This window comes from Poecilia formosa, unplaced genomic scaffold (assembly GCF_000485575.1).
Source record: "Poecilia formosa unplaced genomic scaffold, Poecilia_formosa-5.1.2 Scaffold7, whole genome shotgun sequence".
Taxonomy (NCBI): Eukaryota; Metazoa; Chordata; class Actinopteri; order Cyprinodontiformes; family Poeciliidae; genus Poecilia; species Poecilia formosa.
In genome coordinates this window covers 5295012-5317163 of record NW_006799946.1, presented here as the reverse complement: position 1 = coordinate 5317163, position 22152 = coordinate 5295012, and the positions used below count along the sequence as shown (strand labels likewise).

Below are 22152 nucleotides of genomic sequence, written 5' to 3'. Positions count from 1 at the left end.
AATGAAATGGATAGAGGGCCATTTTTACACCCTGCTGTTTTCATTTAAAATGCATGAATAGAAAAAAAAAACATAAACATCTTGATACTGTTTACTGGGATTTTTTTTTTTTTTTTTTTTTTGATTAAGTTGCTGGCATAAATCCACGATATCTTGTATGTATGTTTACTTCCATTTAAACAGTGGGAAAGTCTTAAAATAAATAAATTATAGAAAAAAAGCACTCACGTTATTTTATTCTGAAAAGGTTCGCCTTTGAAAAGGGAAGTGTCCTTTCCGAAACTTGTCTTTCATTGGTCAACGAGGAGGAAGAATCCAGTTGTAACATTGTTAGCTCGAATGGCTAGGTCCCGACAGAAAAATATATTTACATTTTGTGGGGAAAAAACAAACAAACAAACAAACAAACAAAAAAAAACACGTCTGTTGATTATTTTTGAGACAAGGTTACAGCCTTTGTGAGGATATATCAACTGCACATGTCTTCTGGGTTTTGGTTAACACTATTTACGGTCCGAATTCAGCAATGTAATTAGCGTTTATTAGCAAACTGAATGGAACGTGAGCCACCGTGGAGCTAAAGCAGCTAACAGTAGAGTCTTAATCAGTGTTTCCAACAAGGGTTATGGTGGCCCAGCTGAGGACCGAGAGACTGAGGAAAGTTACAGAGTGAACGCAGAACTACTGATACTGACCAAGGTATCAGGCTCTCTGCACTGTAGTATCTCCGCTACACTTTACATTTTATGTTAATACACTTTATATTGTCGTATGCTGATTTGTGTCTGATTCCAGTTCCAGACGGCAGAAAACAGAAGATTCCGATTATAAGACTGAAACCTTGAATGAGTAAAACGTGTAGACGAGGATTGTGAAAAGGAGAATCCAAGGTGGAGCGAGGATGACTGAGATGATGAAGGTTGAAGCAGATGAACCTGGAGGGTTCAGCTTGGAGCCCCCCGTACCTGCAGCATCTACATCAGAACCGGAGGAAATACAAGACAGCAAAGATCTCAGTAAGTGACACATTGGTTTGTCTGTATTGGAGTAAATTACCTGTCTGGAAGTTCAAAGGGTCTGTTTGTTTCTTTTCAGCAGAAGAAAGGTATGACACATCAATTCACTGATTTATTCTAAGCATTTGTTCAGTTCTTGGATGGGTGTGTGATCATCTGGTAACATTGTAATTCAGAGCTGTGCATGATCTGCATATTTGTTGAAACTGATGTTATTGTTGTAACTTGAGCTAGCAGGAAGAGGCTTTCCCCCAGAAAACTCCCTAAGCCCGGTGGTAGGAGCGCTAGAGCATTCATCCAGTGACCTACCGTGATTTTGAGATAGAAAATGTTTAAATTTGACAGAAATTTTGAAAATATGACTAGGTAATTATGTTTTATTGGACTACTTAAACACCAACCATTAAGTCTTCAAAAAAAAGGGGCTAACATAAAACAAAAAATACAATTAAATTAAATATTAATTTTTTGCACTTGAGTTGTTTCATGCTAATTATCTAAAATTCTTTATTTTTTTATATATGTCTTGTCATTTTATTTGCTGAAGTTGTAGCATCTATACCAGTAAATACAGACAGTGGTTCTGGTGAATAAAAAAGACACCTAACTCCAGTCTCCCTGTGTGTTCACATACTGACCATACTATGTAGCCATTGTGCTTCCACCAAAGAGACTCTTAAACCCATCTTTGCTATCACTATTAATGGTTTACAGAAAAACCTAGAGTAAATAAACAAACAATGGTTAGCACAGTGGGAGTACAAGTAAAGCCTGGTGGCCTGCCAGGCTTATAATATACTTTGGGAAACCCTGTGTCTGTTAGGGATAGGGGTTGTTCTGATGATAAATATTCTCTCATAAAACAGTTGCATTTATGTTTAGCTTGCTGATATATCAGTCAGTTTAAGTCTACAGTTTTAATTGAATAAATTAGAAAAAAAAAAAATCCCAAAAATTAAAGAAACAAAAACCTTTTTTTAATTATTTTGAAAAATAAAGTTAATAGATTTTTGACATTTTCATCAACCATTAATGTTTGTATGTCTGTCAGCTTTACCTGTCTATCAGACAATGACGATTAAAGGAGAGGTTCCCGGTGATTGGAGCTCCAATTTGGACCAACAAAATCCACAATCCCCCTGCATAAAGAATGAAGAAGAAGAACTGTGGATCAGTAAGGAGGAAGAGCAGCTTACTGTGAAGACTGAAAATGAAGAAAAGCCTCTGTTATCAGAGCTTCATCACATTGAAACTGAATATTTTAGAGAGGCAGAAGCCAAACAAATGGAAATACAATCTGAAGATGAGGACTGTGTAAGACCAGAATCAGATAAGAATCCAGAATGTTCCTCTGGAGAAAACAAAATAACAGTTCACAAAAGAGGTAAACGACTCAAACTGTGTTCCAAATCTATGGCTCACATTGAAATCCATGGCGGAGAGAAACCATTTGGTTGCAGTATATGTGGCAAAAGATTTAAAAGTAAGAATCATGTTAGATTACACATCATGACTCACACTGGAAACAGAGAACATAGCTGTGATCTATGTGGTAAAGGATTTCTAGTGAAGAGTCTTCTTCACACTCACATGAGACTCCACACTGGAGAAAGACCATTTGCTTGTGATGACTGTGGTAAACGATTTCGAGCAAAGACAAACCTTAAAACTCACATGAAGGTCCATTCTAGAGACAAGCCTTTTTCTTGTGATGTTTGTGGAACAAAATTTAAAAGAAAAGAAACACTTAAGAAACACATTTGGATCCACACCACAGAGAAACCCTTTGTCTGTAATGTTTGCACAAGAGGATTTTCACGACAAAAGAGTCTGAAAAGTCACATGTATCTTCACACAGGCGAGAAACCGTTTATTTGTAGTATTTGTAGTAAAGGATTTGCAGTGCAGGAGAATCTAAAGAGTCACATGTGCGTTCACACTGGTGAGAAACCATTTATTTGTGGTGTTTGCAGTAAAGGATTTCATAGACATGGAGATCTAAAGAGACACATGCGTGTTCATACAGGAGAGAAGCCGTTTATTTGTACAGTCTGCAGTAAAGGATTTTCACAACAAATTCACTTAAAGAGCCACATGCTCGTTCACACTGGAGAGAAGCTATTTATTTGTAGTTTTTGCAGTAAAGGATTTTCACAGCCAGAAACTTTAAGGAGACACATGCGTGTTCATACAGGAGAGAAAGAGTTTATTTGTAATGTTTGTAGTAAAGGATTTTCACTAAAACAACATCTTAAGAACCACATGGAGGTTCACACCGCACCATTTAGGTGTAGCGATTGTGGGAAACGTTTTGTTAGGGAAATCCAGTTACAGCGACATGTGAGACTCCACTCAGATGAGAGACCTTTTGGTTGTGATGTCTGTAAGAGCAGATTCAACCAAAAGTGTCAACTTGAAAACCACATGAGAGTCCATTCAGGAGAGAAACCGTTTGTGTGTGAGGTTTGCAGCAAAGCGTTTTCACAGCAAGGAAATCTGAAGAAACACATGGGTGTTCATGAGGGCTGTAATTAAGTATTTTAACGTTTGACTAGTCTGCCAATGTTTAATATAGATATTAAATATATAATAATATGGATAATAATATCCATTTGCAGAAAGTGCAAATGGATAGTACTAGCTACTATTTGTAGCCTCTAATTTTTCTCCTAATGCCTCTACTTTATTGTATACATTTTTATATTGTATTCCTACAAATACAATATTTTAGGATCTCCATGTTGACAGTTAAGTTTTATTTATATTGTATGATTAAACTGCAACTTGTCCCCATTTGATTAAAGGATTTTCTTTGTATTTGGTCTTACAAATATATTTCAGTGAGTAAGAAAAGCCATTTTCAATAAGTTGGAATATGGCTTCCAATGAGGCTTGTTTGTGAGATTTAAGTACATTTTGTATTAAACACAGATTTTATTAAGCCTACTTTCTGTATGAAAAATGTGTTTTAATTAGTCTGATGTAGTATTCTAATCCTAAATGTCAGGTTTTCATTAGCTGTAAGTGGAAAATCATCATAGTTAACAAAAACGAAGGCTTGACAGTGGGTGTCACTTGTAATTATGAGTTACTAACATAAATTAACTTTTCAATAATTGAAATTTATTGAACGTCTCTAAGTAAAAAATAAAGGAAATAAAACAAAACTAAACTCTTAAAGTGAATTTCTGTATGAAGCAAAAATAAATGTTTTATTTACATTACATGAACATTCTGACAAGGTTGTGCTTTAACCTTGTATTGTTTCAACTTATGACTTAGTAATTATTTATTGGTAATGTATTATTTTCCACATTTGAACAATATAACAACATTTCATGTTCTTACAAAATAAAACGTGTAAGATCTGAAAATGCATTGTGCCTCTCTTCTATTTGACCTTCATAAACTTATGGGGACCCGACTTCAGGATCCTGTTCAGTCATCTATATTTTATACAGTTTATGGTCAGCACCTGTCAGGAATTTATGAGAGCTTCTAGGAGATTCCATTAGCTGAAAGAGGCATCAGGGAAACTGAGGGCTGTAGAGATAAATGCCACAGTCTGACCCAGGAGTCTTTCTACTATCACGAGCCAAACACAACTAATACTCAGCTACTTAATTTCATAGTTACGAGATAATACTGATGGCTTGTTATAAACAAGCGGTGTCCAATAGTTTATTAAGAAAACAGTCATTACTTGCAGCTAATTGTTTAATAATTGTTAAATAGCTTATAAAACAAAATATTGCTACTGATTTTTTGCAGTATAACTTTACAAACGGCACCCTATTTAAATCACTATATACATTAGAATGTATCACTATATACATTAGAATGTATATAGTGATTTAAAAAGTGTAATAGCGCAACACTTACCTTTTTCAAAAATATCTTTATTTTCTGCGTACGTTTTATTCGGAAAAACCAATAAAAGGAAGTAGTTTTTCGAAATGGCACTTTACTCGCCATTCATTGGTCAATGAGGAGGATGTCACCGGATGTATCAATGTAGCTTGACTGGCTAAGTCCCGAAACGGAAAACCTCTTAAGTGGTTATGTAAAATCACAATTGTTGATGTCTCTGATCTACTATTTATCAGTCGCAGTGATTACATCGCTCCCATATAATTGTTCTAAACCGATGTGATATTTATAGCCGACTTTATGTACATAATGCCATTAGCCTTCAATAGCAAAGTGGAAGCTAACAACAGAGACGGATGATGCCATTTACGATGTTGAAGCTTTTTAAATGTTTGTAGTTTAATGCTACAAGACGAGTCTATGCTCCACCCTCTGAGGATGACCACTTCGTCCGTGGACACCTCCTCTGTCCTTTTCAGCTGAGGACCGAGAGACTTGTGACACCCACAGTGGAGCCAGAGCTTCTGACCAAGGTATCAGACTCTCTGCTCTGCAGCATCGATTGAACTCTGCTACTGGTTGCATGTTTTATCAATACACCTTATCTGATCAGATCTTGATTTGTGTCCGATTCCTATTTCAGACAAGAGAAAAACAGAAGATCTAGATGATATGGCTGATACCTTGATTTAGTAGAACGTGGGAAGGTTGAAGACAAGGATTGTGAAAAGGAGAATCCCAGGTGGAGCGAGGATGTCTGAGATAATGAAGGTTGAAACAGATGAGCCTGGAAGGTTCGGCTCGGAGCCCTTCATATCTGCAGCATCCACATCAGAAGAGGAGGAGGAGACACAAGACAACAAAGAGTTCAGTAAGTCACACACTTTTGTTTGTCTCGATTGGAGCAAGTTACATCTGGCTGCTTAAAAACGAATGTTCAATTGTGGAAAAGCATATTTGTTTATAAATGAACTCTATGTCTGTACATAAATGCCCCTGCAGTAGTTGCAACGCACTGGATAGGTTAGCAGTCAGTCACAAGCTTTTACATGTAATACAAGAAATTTATATTTTTAATCAGTTTATAACAGTAGTCTCGAGTGTAATATATATGCTGAAGACAAGCAAAAACTCCTCACAGAAGTGATAAAATGTTAAATACTTTTGAAAATACTTTTGACCAGATATAATACCATCTCACGCATATGCTGACTGGTGATGATGGACCAAAGAAAAATGAATAACAGGCAAGCAGGAAAAAGTCAAAAGACAATTCTTGACTGGAGGTCAGAGCAGTAGGGAGAAGCAGCAGAGAAAAGTCTCACTTGACTAGTTGCATTGGTGCAACCTCAGATATTGTTTAGGTGCACTACTGAGAAATCAGTTCGCATTTGCGACCAAATTGGTTGGACTCTAGTCTAGACCTCACTTAGCCAGAGGTGGCATTTAGAAAATATGTGTCCACAGCCATTTTTTGACATGGATTTTATTTATTTAAGTTATATCAGATTGTCATTGATTTTTCATGTATCTTTCAATGTTCTCAGTTCATCAGATGTTGGTGATTAAAGTGGTTCCTGATGACTGGAGTCCCAGTTCGGACCAACCCAACCCAGAGTTCCCCTGCATAAAAGAGGAAGAGGAGGAACTGAGTGTCAGTCAAGAAGAAGAGAAGCTTACTATGAAGAGTAAAGATGAAAAGAAACCCCAGTTATCAGAGGTTCATCAGATCAAAACTGAAGACATTATGGAGACTGAGGCTCATGACAGCAGCTCAGCTGAAGAGCTAAAAACGGCCTCTTATGAAGACAACTGTGGTGAACCAGAAAGAGACGACGTCACAGATCCAGTGTGTTCTTACCAGTATTGTAAGATGACGGTTCACAGAAGTGATAAAATGTCCAAATTTATGGCTCAGACAGGATCGCACGCTGGAGAAAAGCCCTTTGGTTGCAATGTTTGTGGCAAACGATTCAAGCATAAGGCCAATTTTAAACGCCATATGAAAATTCACATTGAAAACAGAGAACATAACTGTGAACTTTGTGGCAAAGAATTTAAAGCTAAGCATTTCCTTCAAACGCATATGAGGCTTCACACTGGAGAGAGGCCGTTTGCATGCGACGACTGCGGGAGAAGGTTTCATGCTAAGGCAGTTCTTAAAAGTCACCTGGAGGTCCACTCTGGAGAAAGGGCTTTTTCCTGTGACATTTGTGGTTCGAGATATAAAAGGAAGGAAACTCTTAAGAAGCACATGTGGGTCCACACGGCAGAGAGACCCTTTGTTTGTAGTGTGTGCAGTAAAGGATTTTATCATCAAAACAGTCTAAGGATTCACATGAATGCCCACACAGGACAGAGACGGTTCATATGCAGCGTTTGCAGCAAAGGATTTGCGGAACAAGAGACTCTGAAGAGACACATGCGCGTTCACACGGGAGAGAAGCCGTTTATTTGTGGCTTCTGCTGTAAAGGATTTTCGCAGCAAATTCATTTGAAGAGACACATGCATGTTCACACTGGAGAGAAGCAGTTCATTTGCAGCGTTTGCAGCAAAGAGTTTTCTCAACAGCACCATCTGAAAAACCACATGGAAGTTCATGCCGCATCATTTAGCTGCAGTGATTGCAGTAAGCGTTTTGTGAAGGAAATCCAGTTGCAACGACATGCCAGAGTCCACACGGAGGAGAGGCCGTTTGGTTGTGATGTCTGTAGGAGCAGGTTTAATCAAAAGTGTCAGCTTGAAAATCACATGCGAGTGCATTCAGGAGAGAAGCCGTTTGTTTGTGATGTTTGCAGTAAAGGGTTTTCCCAACAAGGAAATCTGAAACGACATATGGTCGTACACAAGGTCTGCAGCCAATGATTATTTTGATAGTTGAGCAACATGCCAATAATTTTCAAGTTTTCAGCAACTACCTTTATTTTGCAACTTATCAATGCTCCATTGCCTCTGAATTTATAAAAAAAAAAAAAAAAACTAAAATGGACTTGTGAATCCCTACTTTGCTTTGATCAGCTGTAGGTCAAAATCTTAAACTTAAAAAACAAGTCAGAACTGATTTTTTTTTTACAGCAAAAAGATGAAAAGAGTAAAATGGGTTACTTTCAACAACACTTTTTACTATGACTGCCAATGACAATATTTCTCCTTCCTGTACAGTAGTCTAATTTAATATATCACTGTTTATGTACCTCGGAATAACATGTAAACAAAGATTTGCACTTAAAAGTACAAATGGTATGTATTTCTATCACTCCATCATTACAAAGAAATTACGTATTCCCACATAAAAAGCCAGAGTTCTCAGAATCTCAAATATTAAGAGATAGAGCTAGAAAATCCAAATAGACTCTGATATCATCATGAGTAAAATACCTAAGGCCAAACCATTGATCTCTTTAATACCCTCTGTGGCTGTTGTCTTGTGTTTTATGTTCACTGGACTTGAGACGATTCTTGTCCGTGATTGGTGGAGGCAGAAGGCAAATTTGTGACCTGAGAAGAGGATTACTTTATGATGGACCAAATATATGTAAATAGTTTTTATACTGGTTTATGATCAATTCACAATCTATGATAACCATCCCTCTGTTCAGGTGGAAATTGATGCATTTTTTGTTTTTTTTGTTGTTTTTTTTTTTTGCTACAACCTGTTACCATGCATCTTTCTTTTGAAAAGATGAAATGAAACATTGTACGCTGTGTCTATAAATAAAAAGGTTTAAAGTGATTCATTCTCTGTTCTTATAAACCAGCCAGAAACCAGAAAAGTCCCTTTGGTTAAATAGCTGTGGTATAACTGTAAGCAGACTGTTGAGCGAATTGCCCTTTTTAGACAGAAGGGTCGATGGTGCAATATTTGCAGCCTTACTTCAGTCGGCTAACACTCTACACCATTAAATTGGGAGGAAATTGTACTGATTTGGTCAGCTATACAAAGTGCGCATTAACACATGCAAGCACATCATTAAGTCAATGCATTTGTGAGAGTTTAAAAAAATCTCCATTGGCTCCTCAGTATGTGGGTGTCATTTCTCCAACCTCTTCTTACTCGTGGACCTCAAGCTGTTTTGGTTTGGCATTAAAACTCATTATCTAAATGCTCATCCACCATGTTCGCTTGAAAATGATTAGCAAGTGACTACAGGTGAAAATGACATTATGTGTGTGCAAACATGGTCAGAGACACAAACTTGTAATTTTGCAGACTGCAGACTGCAGCCAGGGAACCCTCCTCAAATTTAAATAGAATTTTTTTTTTTTAAATTTTAGAAAAATAATGATAATTTTATTGCCAAAACTATTAATGTTGAGATATTAAAAGCTGTTTGTATGCCAGTAGTCATGGCAATACTAGTTTTTGCCTATAGAATCAAAGGTTTATTAAAATTCAAACTACATTATCAATTAAAAACTACATCTTGTTAAAAATACGTTATTAATGTATTTTGACTCTGCAAAAAAAATTATATAGTAATTAATATATTTGGAAAAATTATAAACGGAATAAACAAGTGTCTAATATTAGTGAGTTCCTTCACAGTAAAATTGTTTTAATTTGGAAAGTTAATAATTGAAAGAGGACATAGTTTCTTTAGTCAGAACTTTACTTGAAATTCATTGGTCAGTTAGCAGCCAGTAGCCGGAAGTAGCAATGTTAGCCTGACTGGCTAATCTTACTATACCCCGATAAACAAAAAAAACAAACAAACAAAAAAAAATCTTAATGTTTGTGTAAGAACAGGTGTGTGTTGTGTATTTGATATTCTAGTCTTCGCGATGACGTCACAACTACATGCTTGCAGTAGCGTATTTAAGGCTTAATAAACAGAGTGAATGAGTGGTTGGTCGACCGTTAGCAACTATGTAGCTAAAGCAGCTAACAGCAGAAACTTAATCAGTATTTCTGACCTTGACGCTTTTAAAAGTTTGTGCTTGGAGGCTACAGGACACGTCAGTCTGTACGTCTGAGGCCACCCCTTCTGACCTTGTAGTCCAGCTGGGGACCGAGAGACTGGAGACAGTAACAGAGTGGACACATAAATACTGACCAAGGTATAAGACTCTACACTTTATTTGATCAGATGCCGAATTGTGTCTGATTCTAATTTCAGTCAGAGGAAGATATCTGACCGAAACCTATATATTATAGAACATATGAAGGTTGGAGACAAGGACAGTGGAAAGGGAAAGTCAAGAGGAGTGATGATGTCTGAGGTGATGAAGGTTGAAGCAGATGAACTTGGAGGGCTCAGGTTGGAGCCCCCCATACCTGCAGCATCCACATCAGAACTGGAGCAGACTGAAGACAACAAGGATCTCAGTAAGTCACACACATTGGTGTGTCTGAGGGAGAAAAGTACGTACGCAGAACGCACGTAAAAGAGATGAGTGTACCACCTTCTAAATGACAGAACAATGTCCTATTAAGATTGTGTTGGAGAATAAAGCCAGGTGCGTGAAACTGCAAGGTCCTCATCGACCCATCGGACAATGTATGCATTTTTGGGGTAACAGTTAAGGGGTCCAAAGCTGATCCATTTTTCTCCTAAAGCCAGAAAGAAAAAGAGCTTTATGGTATTTGAACAAACACTTCAGGCGGCAAACACTATCAAAATAACTCATGCATTTTTGGGGGTTCACTGATCAGTCGACATTGTTTCTTTGATTATGGGTGATCAGCAATCAGCCGAAACATGTGAAACTGAATTTATTTACTGATCTTATTTACCTCTCCCATTGGAGAGGACTGACTGACCAGAAAACTGCAATTGATGCACCACTAGTATTTTTATTTTCATCTTTTAATATTTTCTTGTGTGTGATGTTTCGTAATTTATATTTGGTGCTTGTTTACATCATTGCTAGGGTTGCTGTCCTTTTGGCTGACACGAGAAAATGTATATTTAGCTTACTTATGATTGTTTTTTTTTACTTTAAAAAAAAACTTAAGCATTAAATAAGTTATAAATGTTTAGTAGATTTTGTTTTGTGTATTAAATTTAATTGTTTTACTTTTATGATTTAGAGGTAATTATAAATTTCTTTCTGTATTTCAATTATTTCAGATGTTCACATGATGGAAGCCAAAGAAGAGGTTCCCCGTGTCTGGAACTCTAGTTTGAACCGGCAGAACTCAAACACCCCCCACATAAAGGAGGAAGAGGAGGAACTAAGGATCTGTTTGAAGGAAGAGCAGCTTACTGTGAAAAGTGAAGATGAAGAGAAACAAGTCATTGAGCAGATCAAAACTGAAGAAGAAAGTAAGACAGATGGTGCAACCTGCAGCACAGCAGAGAAGAGAAAATCAGACCTTGATGGAGAGCACTGTGGAGGACCAGAACCAGACAGGAACCCAAATCCAGCATGCTTTTCTCAACAAAGTGAGATGACAATTCACAAAATGGGCCAGAGTTCTCAATTGTGCTCTAAACCTGCTGCTCAGAGTGGAGTCCAATCAGGAGAAAAGCCGTTTAGTTGCAGTATTTGCGGCAAAAGTTTCAAAAATAAAAAATGTGTTAGACTGCACATGATGGTCCATGTACAAAGCAGGAACCACAGATGTGACCTTTGTGGAAAATGTTTTAAAAGAAACAGTTGCCTTCAGGAACACATTAGAGTCCACACTGGAGAGAAACCATTTGCCTGTGATGACTGTGGTAGAAGGTTCCACGCAAAAACAATTCTTAGAGATCACCTAAAGGTTCATTCGGGAGAAAAACCTTTCTCCTGTGACATTTGTGGTGCAAGATTTAAAAGAAATGTCTGTCTTACGAAGCACTCAAAGATCCACGCTGCAGAGAGACCATTTGTCTGTAGCCTTTGCAGTAAAGAGTTTGTACACGAAAATAATTTCACAAGACACATGCGCGTTCACACAGGAGAGAAACCGTTCATTTGTGGCTTTTGTAGTAAAGGATTTCCGCTACAAACTCGTCTTAACAGTCACATGCGCGTTCACACAGGAGAGAGACCCTACAGTTGCAGCGTATGCAGTAGAGCATTTTCATTTCAAGAGACCCTAAAGCGACACATGTCTGTCCATACCGGAGAGAAACCATACACCTGCAGTGTTTGCAGTAGAAGCTTTTCACATAGTGATACTCTAAAAACCCACATGCGTGTTCACACTGGTGAGAAGCCATTCGTTTGTAGTGTTTGTAGTAGGGGATTTTCACAACAGCGATACCTTAATGGACACATGAGTGTTCACTCGACATAGAGGCTGTTTAATTTCAGTGTTTGTAGTTGAGGATTTTCACGACAAGCAGGTCTAAGAAATTGATGATTGTATTTTAAGGTGTTGGAAGGAGACACAGATCAAGCAGCAACAGATCTCCACTCAACAGAGAAGTTTGTACCAGCAGATTTTACTAAAAGTTCCTTCAGCTTTGTCTTTTTTTTTTTTTTATTTCCAGTTGGAAAGACAGGAATTAAATAATAATTCCAACTAGGAAAGTTGGAGCTCACCATGCAACTCCATGTTTTCCATCAGTCGTACGCGCATGTGTAGAATCTAGTGAAAGTTGTTAAAATAGACTATTATCACTTAACAATGTGTCTCATTTAATCGGCGGTGCTCACAGAGCTGCAGAATATTTACCTAACATGTTTTTGTCTGTTTCAATGTATAACATATGGAGCGAGATATATTCTAACCACCTTGTGCTTTTAGTCGGCACCAATACAAATGGCAAATCTCAGTTTTCCAGCTTTTTTTTTTTTTCCTGAGTATATCTTAGCTTTATTTGCTTCTTATCTGACTGCAGTTGTGTTGGTGTTTTTGCACACATTAGAAATGTTGGTGCTGTGATGCTGTAGTGCTACAGTATCAAAAGGAAAAGTTTGTGATATACACATTTCCAAGGAGAACAGTTCTACATTGTTGCAACTTTTACATATTTTAGATCTATTCCCAATGAGGCAAAGAGCTGCAGTTGTAAAAGTAACCTTTTTGTTAACGTAACCAGGGTTCCCGACTTGTGGCAAAAATATGAATTAACACAAAACAGGGCCCGTGAGAACACAGCTGCACTCATCTGTGGTGGCACTTAAATTATCTTAGGGGCAAACTGGTGAGGTAAATATCTAATAGAAAACATTATATGATGTACATTTAAAAAAAATGTTGTAGTTAACTCTAAGAAGGATTTGTGCAATATTTTACATTTCCACCAGGCAAATAGCATTTGATCTTTGTTGTTGCAAAGCAAAGTTGGTAAGATTATCTGCAATTGTTATGCTGCCTAATATTTTCTCACAAACCCTAAACTACTTTTTTTTTTTTTTTTTAGATAAACCTGAACCATACAAAACAGTGTAAGAGAAAGATCAGGATTGCAAAACTGATTAAACCTACTGACGGACACTTTTTGTTTAATTCTGTATAACAGTCTACTCCCAGCAAACCTGGTGAAGTGCTTTATGTTCTTGTTTATGGCATTTGTTTCTCTATTCCTGTAAACGGTATATTTCTGCACAGTTTCAATTATCTTAATACACTCATGCATTTTGTAGAACCAGCACTTTTTCTCCCCACAATTATGTACTTTTTCTTTTTAACACTAATATACATTCTCAATTTTTAAATTATATCTGTGTTAATTCCTATGTGCCTCTGTGTGATCCTCTGTGAATTTCAACATTGAGAAATAAATGGTCATTTTATCGTTTGCTTCATTTGTAAAATGAATACTTTCTTCAGGAAGCATTAGATTATGCTTAAAAACTTTTATTCTTAAAATTTACTTTTTATAGTTACTTTATTCTGATTAAATTGGGAGATGTATCAAAAAACATGTTGTTATCCCAGATTTTATTTTGAAACCTGGGCAATTAGTTGAGAAAAGCAGTTTCTCAACTAATTGCTTTTCTCAGTTAGTTGAGAAAACCATGAATGCACAAAGGAAAGTAGGTGAGATGAGAGGTGAGTGGAAAAAGCAGGAAAGAAACTGTAATAACATCAGAGCTCAGATTTAGACACTCTGGATTGAACAGCACACTATTTAAAAAAGGTCAAATTACAAGCCTACAGCAGTGGTGTCCAAAGTCATCCTGCATGTTTGGTCTTGAATAATATCATACAATGGAAAGAGATTGTGAAACACAATTTTATTCAGTAGTTTTGTTCCCTTGGAGGAAATAAAATCTCAGAAGTGTTTTTTTCAGTACAGAATGATGGGCTAACTTTAAACAATGTTTATACAACCAAACACGAGTTCTTAACATCTCAAAAATAATTAGAAATGACCTTTAAACATCACAGTAAAAGCCTCTAAATTCACCCAATATCTAGAAATGCAATTTAGTACTGTTCCTAGTACTGTTAGTACTGTGCTGAGATAATGCAGAGATGAATTAAAGACAATTTAGAAAAATTAACCGATTAACCGACCGCCAGCCCATTCAGTTGGAGTCCTTCTGAACATCCATAGGTTTCTTCAAAATTTCACTGCAAAAGGTCTTCGCTGCAAAAGGTTTGTTTCATAGGTGAACACATGTGACTCTTTAGACTGGCTGAACGTGAAAATCCTCGACTGCAAACACTACAGATGAACGGTTTTTCTCCCGTGTGAACACGGATGTGATTCTTTAGAGTATCTGGTCGTGAAAAACCTTTACCACAGATGTTGCAAATAAACGGTTTCTGTCCTGTATGAACGCGCATGTGACTCTTCAGACTAGCTCTTCGTGAAAAACCTTTACTACAAACGTCGCAAACGAAGGGTTTCTCCCCGGTGTGAACACGCATGTGATTCTTTAGAATATCTTGTCGTGAAAATCCTCTACTACAAAATTCACAAATAAACGGTTTCTCTCCTGTATGAACACGCATGTGACTCTTTAGAATCTCTAGTCTTAAAAATCTTCTATTGCAAACTCTACAAACAAACGGTTTGTCTCCTGTATGAACAAGCATGTGACTCTTTAGACTAACTGAATGGGAAAATCCTTTGTGACAAAAACCACAAATCAATGGCTTCTCTCCTGTGTGAACACGCATGTGACTCCTCAGATGAAGAAGTCGAGAAAATCCTTTACTACAAACACTACAAATAAATGGTTTCTGTCCTGTATGAACATTCATGTGACTCTTCAGACTAGCTCTTCGTGAAAAACCTCTACTACAAACGTCGCAAACAAAGGGTTTCTCCCCGGTGTGAACATGCATGTGACTCTTTAGATTCTCTTGTCGTGAAAATCCTCTACTACAAAATTCACAAATAAACGGTTTCTCTCCTGTATGAACAGGCATGTGTTTCTTTAGGACCTCTCGTCTTGAAAATCCTTTATTGCAAACTCTACAAACAAAAGGTTTTTCCCCTGAATGAATAAGCATGTGACTCTTTAAACTAGCTGAATGGGAAAATCCTTTGTGACAAAAGCCACAAATCAATGGTTTCTCTCCTGTGTGAACACGCATGTGACTCGTCAGATGAATAAGTTGAGAAAATCCTTTACTACAAACACTACAAATAAATGGTCTCTCTCCGGTGTGAATATGCATGTGACTCTTTAGGTTTCCTTGTCGCAAAAACCTTTTACTACAAACACTGCAAACAAACGGTTTCTCTGTGGAATGGATCTGGGTGTGCTTTTTGAAAACTGATTTTAACCAAAATCTTAAACCACAAACATCACATGAAAAAGGTTTTTCTTCTGAATGGACCTTCATGTGTGTAGTAAGACTTGTCTTAGCATGAAACCTTCTACAGCAAACGTCACAGGCAAAAGGTTTCTCCCCAGTGTGGACATTCATGTGTGTCTGAAGAGAACGCTTTTCTACAAATCCTTTGCCACAGAGATCACAACTAAGCTGTCTCTTTCCTGTGTGAGTCATCATGTGTAATGTAACAAAACGCTTACGTCTGAATCTTTTATCACACAAACTGCAACCAAATGATTTCTCCCCATCTGCCATGTTACTTTGCAGGGAAGGACATACGGGCTCTGGGTCACTGTCTGGTTCTGGTCGTCTAAAGTTCTGTGCAACAGGTTCAGGTGAACTGCTGGTTGGAGCTTCTGTCTCTAGGTCATCTTCAGTTTTGATTTGATGAAGTTCTGACAACTGAGGTTTCTCTTCATCTTTAATCTTGAGAGTACGCAACTCTTCTTCCTCACTGATCCACTGTTCCTCCTCTTCATCCTTCACGTGGGCTTCTGGATCCCTGTCTGGTTCTGGCTGTCTAAAGTTCTCTGCAACAGGTTCAGGCAAGCTGCTGGTTGGAACTTCTGTCTCTAGGTCATCTTCAGTTTTGATTTGATGAAGCTCTGATAAATGAGGTTTCTCTTCATCTTTAATCTTCAGAGTACGCAACTCTTCTTCCTGACTGATCCACTGCTCCTCCTCTTCGTCCTTCACGCGGGCTTCTGGATTTTCACGGTCCAAACTAGTTTGGATGTTTATGACCTCTTTAGTCATAAACATCTGATGAGCTGGAAAGAATGAAACACAAACAGGCATTAATGATTGCTGACAATTTTATAAATTAAATTGTAAGGGTGAAAAAATTGAAGTATATGGACAATTTTCACAATACATTTTTTTTTTAGATCAGGTGTTAAGTCTTTGTAGGAATTAGAAGACCATCATCAAAAAGCTATAGTTAAGGACATTTCATGTGGCTGACTTTCATTTTTCAGATATTAGAATAAGTTAAAAAGACTGGAAAGTCAAACAGTAACTCAGACCTATCCAAACTCCTTCTGTGAAGCCCCATGTAGGAACCCTGGATATACAACAGTTGGAAGCTTCATTCCAGTCTGTTAAAGATCTGGTTGGGCACATGGTGTCTGTTGGAATAACTAAACAGTTAAAGAATGCAAACACTCCCATACAAATACCTGCTTTCAGATGTAACAAATTGAAATCAACATTTACAAAAATCAATTTCGACGGACATCTGACATGTTGAAAGAGTACCCGGACAATCCATGTGTCACTTACTGAGATCTTTGCCGTCTTGTGTTCCCTCCTCCAGTTCTGATGTGGATGCTGCAGACACGGGCGGTTCCAAGCTGAACCCTCCAGGTTCGTCTGCTTCGACCTTCATCGTGTCAGACATCCTCACTCCACCCGGGATCCTCCTTTTTTTACAATCCCTGTCTTCAAACTTCACATGTTCCAGTAGATCAAGGTTTCAGTCATATAAACGTGGATCTTCTGTTTTTCTGCTGCCTGAAACTGGAATCAGACATAAGTCAGTCTCTGGTCAAATAAAGTGTGTTAATAGAAAATGTAAACAGTAGCATAACTGAAGCAGCAGAGCTGAAGCTGCAGAGAAGTCCGATACCCTTGTCAGTAGTTCTGGGTCCGCTCCGTAGCTGTCCCCAGTCTCTCGGTCCTAAGCTGGACAATAAGGTTAAGGGAGGTATTCACAATCTAATAATCTAATAAACTATGAGTGTGGACTCGTTTTGTAGCACAAAACCATGGATTTTTATAGGTTTAAACTTCCATAGCTGTTAGCTGCTTCAGTTCCACAGTGGCTAACATGCGTTTCCTCTCACCAATAAAGCCAAATTACTTTATGTACGGCAACCTAAGGCGATACATATCAAAGAGATTAAATACAAACACGTAGAAGTAATATCCTTGCGCAGTCTGTTGATTAGACGGTATGAAGCACCAATTATACTATCTTTAATCACAACTTATCGGTTTTTCACTCGGAACTTAGCTCGTCAAACGAAGCTGCTAGTTAAGCTAACATCGTTCTTCCTGCTGACTGACCAATGAATGACAAATAAAGGAGAAAAAAAACACAACACAAACGTACACTTTTAATAAGAAAATAACTTAAATTAGCAGTTCAATTCAGTGTTGAGTACTGAGTAAGCGACAATGATTTGATTTGTCTTATAGACTGGTGAAAAAAATATAGTAGATAAAGACATTTGGAAAATAAGCTTTGTTGTGAAAAGCGGAAGTACAAGAGCTTAACTTATCATTCACTGGTTAGTGAGGCGGAAGTAACCAGATGTAAAATGCTACCTTTAGTTTTTAATTCCCGTTTGATAAACGGCTCAAAGTTTCTGGAAAGTAAGTGTAGTGCTGATGTTTCAGACCATCTACTCGATAATATTCGTGAGGATATTGCGTTGATATGTTTGCTTTGAATATTTCTAGCCTTTGTTGCAGTGCATACTATAATAATAATAATGGGCTGTTAGCTACCGGGGAGCAAAAGCAGCTAGCTGCAGAGACGTTTTGGGTAACTTGTCAGAGATTCATGGGCTAGGGTTATGTGACTGAAACCTTGATTTACTAAAGCATGTGAAGATTGAAGACAAGGATTGTAAAAAGGAAAATCCCAGATGACTGAGATGATGAAGGTGGAAGCAGGTGAACCTGGAGGGTTCAGCTTGGACACCCCCAGACCTGCAACATCCACATCAGAACTGGAGGAAAAGACACAAGACAGCAAAGATCTAAGTAAGTTAGAAAAGTATGCAAAGTTCTCTCTTGGTGTCAAAAAAAACAAACAAACAAACAAACAAAAAAAACACCAGCCACTCTAATTGTCAACGATTCCAATCATCCATACGAAGTCTATTTGCCACAACCCAGCTGCATTGGTGGTTAACATGAAACTTGCACAATTTAACTGAATTCAAATGTACATTATTTCAAGCTTAGACAAAACTTAAAGGGTAATGTAGACCATGACAAGCTGTAGTTTAAGTTTTCCAGATTGACTGGCTGTTCAAAACATTGAGTTGCCTATTTTCTACAGAGCTACTGCCTTACAAAAGTGCAACAAAGTACATAACATCCTTCTCTTTAAAGCACTGCACTACTGATAAGGAATATATCAGAATATATTTGTGGTATAGACTCTCAGTCTAGTGGTTGGTGTAGGCATCCTAAAATGGGTTAATGCTGTATATTCTTTTTTGAGTCCCTTTTGTTCTGTGCAGGTAGAAGAACATCCAACTTTTTTGGTTAACTTTCTCATTTCCAAACATTTTGAATTTTTATCTTAAACGTTAAGGAGAGTGTTGTTTCATTATGTGAAATATTACATTTTTGTAAAATTGTCTGCCATCATTAATGTCCATCAATGTTATATCTTTCCCAGTCCCTGAGATTTTGGAGATTAAAGAAGAGTTTCACAATAACATGAACTCCAGTTTGGACCGGCAGAACCCAGAGCTTCCTTTCATAAAAGAGGAAGAAGAGGAGGAACAGTGGATCAGTCAGGAGGAAGAGTTGCTTATTGTGAAGATTGAAGATGAAGAGAAACCTCACTTGTCAGAACTTCATCAAATCAAAACTGAAGATGACCTAGAGACAGAAGCTCCAACCAGCAGTTCACCTGAACCTGTTGCACAGAACTTTAGACGACCAGAACCAGACAGTGACCCAGAGCCCGTATGTCCCTCCCAGCAAAGTAACATGGCAGATGGGGAGAAATCATTTGGCTGCAATCTTTGTGGCAAAAGATTCAGACGCAAGCATTCCGTAAAATTACACATGATGACTCACACAGGAAAGAGACAGCATAGTTGTGATCTTTGTGGCAAAGGATTTGTAGAAAAGCGTTCTCTTCAGACACACATGAATGTCCACACTGGAGAGAAACCTTTTGCATGTGACGTTTGTCCTAAGAGTTTTAAGTCGAAGCCGAACCTCAGAGCCCACGTTCGTATTCACTTGAGCGAGAAACCCTACACTTGCAGTGTTTGCAGCAAAGGATTTTCAGCGAAAAACAACTTGAGCGTACACATGATTGTTCACACGGGAGAGAAACCATTTGTTTGTAGCGTTTGTAATAAAAGATTCCCGGTGCACGCTTATCTGCAGCGTCACATGTGTGTTCACACGGGAGAGAGACCGTTTATTTGCAATGTGTGCAGCAAAGGGTTTTCGGAGAAGAACAAATTGAACATACATATGGTTGTTCACACAGGAGAGAAACCATATATTTGTAGTGTTTGTAGTAAAAGTTTTGCCCGTCAGGACTGCCTTCAACGTCACATGTGCGTTCACACAGGAGAGAAGCCGTTTGTCTGCAGCGTTTGCAGTAAAGGATTTCTACAACCGGCTCTTCTACAGAGTCACATGTGTGTTCACACAGGAGAGAAGCCGTTTGTCTGCAGCGTTTGCAGTAAAGGATTTCTACAACCGGCTCTTCTACAGAGTCACATGTGTGTTCACACAGGAGAGAAGCCATTTAGTTGTGGTGTTTGTAGTAAAGGATTTTTATCAAAGAAGACTTTAAATAGACACATGGTGGTTCACACGATAGAAAAGCCGTTTTCTTGTGGCGTCTGTAGTAAAGTATTTACACGACAGGAGACTCTGCATAATCACATGTGTGTCCACACAAGAGAGAAGCCCTATACTTGTAGTTTTTGCAGTAAAGGTTTTTCAGCGAAAAAGTGTCTAAATAGCCATGTGGTTATTCACGCTGGAGAAAAGTCATTAAGCTAGTGTTGGCAGTAATGGGTTTTCATGACAAGCTCTCCTAAAGACTCCAATGTGTGTTCATGAGAGAAATCGTTTGTACTGCTGTGTGTAGGGGATACTTTTTACAGCAAGCTCACCTAAACGGTCACTTATGTGTTCGAACAGAACGGATTTGTTTGAAGCCAGGGACTTTCACATGATTGCATTTCTATTTTCTATGCGCACCGTTTAATTTCTCAATGATTATTCAGATAAATTCACTTTTGTTTAGGGCCAAATCGCAACAAATATCGTCTCTAGGTGCTTTAGAAAAAAAACAACAACCTAAATCCAGTCATACAAATATACAGTCAACTAAATTTGTTACAATTCAGTCCTAATTAATAACGTTGTCAAGTTTAGTTCTTTGTTCAAATTGGTATAGAAAACCTAGCTAATTGCATCGAGTCTAACGGTGATAAATTTGTACCGAATATAAACCAAGTTGCCTTCTAGAGATTTATCATTAAGTACACAGTATTCTGTTTATTTTAATTTATTTTTTCTAAGACTGTAAATATCTGCTTTTTGGAACGTACTGTTGGGTAAAAACCTGTCAAAGTTAGTTGACCGTTATGCATTTAATACATTTTAGTGTATTTGTTTCCAATGATTATGATAAATGTAAAACAAAAGCTTCATACACTACTTAAAGACTTGAATTAAACTAAAAAAATAAATAAATCAGTCGGATCAAGGAGTTGAAAATTTCTCCCAACATAGTGAGTTTAACTCATGTTTAATTTATTCTGTACAAGAAAAAAAACTTTTACTGCAATCATAACTGATGTAATGTGTAGACAATCATTCGAATCTTTTATTTTGAAGGTTGATGTAACAAAAATAGCATAAGTCTTAAGGAAATGTTTGTTTCTTGCTGGATAGAGCTATAATTATGCCTGTATTTAACTCATCAAATTATGAAGACTATTTTTTGCCTTCTTTTTTAAAAGGCATCAGATTGTATGAACAGAATTGATTTACCATCTTTAGAATAATCCGCTCCTTCCTCCAGAACACCTTGACTTTAAACTAAGGTATTTCACAAAAAGTGTCATCTGTCATTGTATTTAAAGCATCAGGTGATCCTTGGATGTGGCAGTTTTTGTTGGTTTTGTTTTTGATGCAAAGAAATTGATTTCATCTACTGTATTTTGATGTAAAAGCTGAACTAAGGACATAACTTGTACAGTGTTTAGCAGCAACTAAAAACTGTACAACTCAATTGTTACATTCTATGTTTTGGAACTATGTCAAACTGCATTGTCCGTGTTTAATAAAAAAAAAAAAGTTCTCGTCAAAAAAAGAAAAGATCCTAAAAACTTGAACTTCTGTCTTTTATTTGTGGAGAAATATACACAAAAATCACTAAGAATGATGCGGACGAATCTCTAAGCTTCTGTTTAACAGCATTCAAGTAAAATGGATTTTTAACTACTTTTGCAATGGTACCCTATATAGTTAGTAGATCTTTTTGTACCACGGAGGTATTTTTTTTCTAAAGAGCTGAATCAAAAATATAGGTCAAGTATGAAATTGAAGACAGGAGGTATAAAAGATAGTATTAAGAAATGTTTTTACACAGAAATGTTAATCAATGGTTTTCAATTAACTAGCACGCAGCACCATAACCACTAACTTTAATACATAAATTTCATATATGAAGTAATATAAATCAAAGACTCAGAGGCTTACCTGTTTGACAGCAAGTACACAAAAAAAGCTCTAAAACTTCAAAGTTTTCAAGAAAAGAGAGAAATTAAAATTATAAAGAATTCAAACACTTCAGAGTTACAACCAATACTTTTTTT

General features: G+C 37.3%; 4 protein-coding genes across 11 annotated transcripts; 3 read left to right on the top strand and 1 right to left on the bottom strand.

The window, feature by feature from the left end:
- The first annotated feature begins 305 nt into the window (after positions 1 to 305).
- On the top strand, positions 306 to 18189 carry LOC103152619 (gastrula zinc finger protein XlCGF57.1-like). Of its 2 annotated transcripts, XM_016661315.1 has the most exons (4): positions 306 to 699; positions 796 to 1016; positions 2068 to 3479; positions 17258 to 18189. In XM_016661315.1, exons 2-4 carry the CDS (start codon positions 902 to 904, stop codon positions 17282 to 17284), a joined length of 1554 nt encoding a protein of 517 aa, XP_016516801.1. In that variant the 5' UTR covers positions 306 to 699; positions 796 to 901; the 3' UTR covers positions 17285 to 18189. The 2 variants fall into 2 exon arrangements, with proteins under 2 accessions (XP_016516801.1, XP_007573237.1); XM_007573175.2 differs by lacking the exon at positions 17258 to 18189 and having other exon boundaries at positions 2068 to 3612.
- Positions 4862 to 8620, top strand: LOC103152613 (gastrula zinc finger protein XlCGF57.1-like). Its single transcript, XM_007573164.2, has 3 exons — positions 4862 to 5419; positions 5530 to 5757; positions 6434 to 8620. The coding sequence occupies exons 2-3, from the start codon at positions 5640 to 5642 to the stop codon at positions 7750 to 7752; spliced, it is 1437 nt and encodes a 478-aa protein (XP_007573226.1). The 5' UTR covers positions 4862 to 5419; positions 5530 to 5639; the 3' UTR covers positions 7753 to 8620.
- LOC103152569 (gastrula zinc finger protein XlCGF57.1-like) lies at positions 9513 to 21663 on the top strand. 6 transcript variants are annotated; one of them, XM_016661366.1, is made up of 4 exons: positions 9513 to 9945; positions 10043 to 10213; positions 18972 to 20321; positions 20750 to 21663. In XM_016661366.1, the coding sequence occupies exons 2-4, from the start codon at positions 10048 to 10050 to the stop codon at positions 20752 to 20754; spliced, it is 1521 nt and encodes a 506-aa protein (XP_016516852.1). In that variant the 5' UTR covers positions 9513 to 9945; positions 10043 to 10047; the 3' UTR covers positions 20755 to 21663. The 6 variants fall into 6 exon arrangements, with proteins under 6 accessions (XP_016516852.1, XP_016516850.1, XP_016516858.1 ...); XM_016661372.1 differs by having other exon boundaries at positions 9514 to 9945; positions 18972 to 19870; positions 19955 to 21663; XM_016661376.1 differs by having other exon boundaries at positions 9514 to 9945; positions 18972 to 19886; positions 19971 to 21663.
- LOC103152588 (gastrula zinc finger protein XlCGF57.1-like) lies at positions 13983 to 17275 on the bottom strand. Of its 2 annotated transcripts, XM_016661187.1 has the most exons (4): positions 17184 to 17275; positions 16838 to 17074; positions 15071 to 16326; positions 13983 to 14902 (listed from the first exon to the last, which is right to left on the bottom strand). In XM_016661187.1, the coding sequence occupies exons 2-4, from the start codon at positions 16953 to 16955 to the stop codon at positions 14339 to 14341; spliced, it is 1938 nt and encodes a 645-aa protein (XP_016516673.1). In that variant the 5' UTR covers positions 16956 to 17074; positions 17184 to 17275; the 3' UTR covers positions 13983 to 14338. The 2 variants fall into 2 exon arrangements, with proteins under 2 accessions (XP_016516673.1, XP_007573181.1); XM_007573119.2 differs by having other exon boundaries at positions 13983 to 16326.
- Positions 21664 to 22152: the final 489 nt, after the last annotated feature.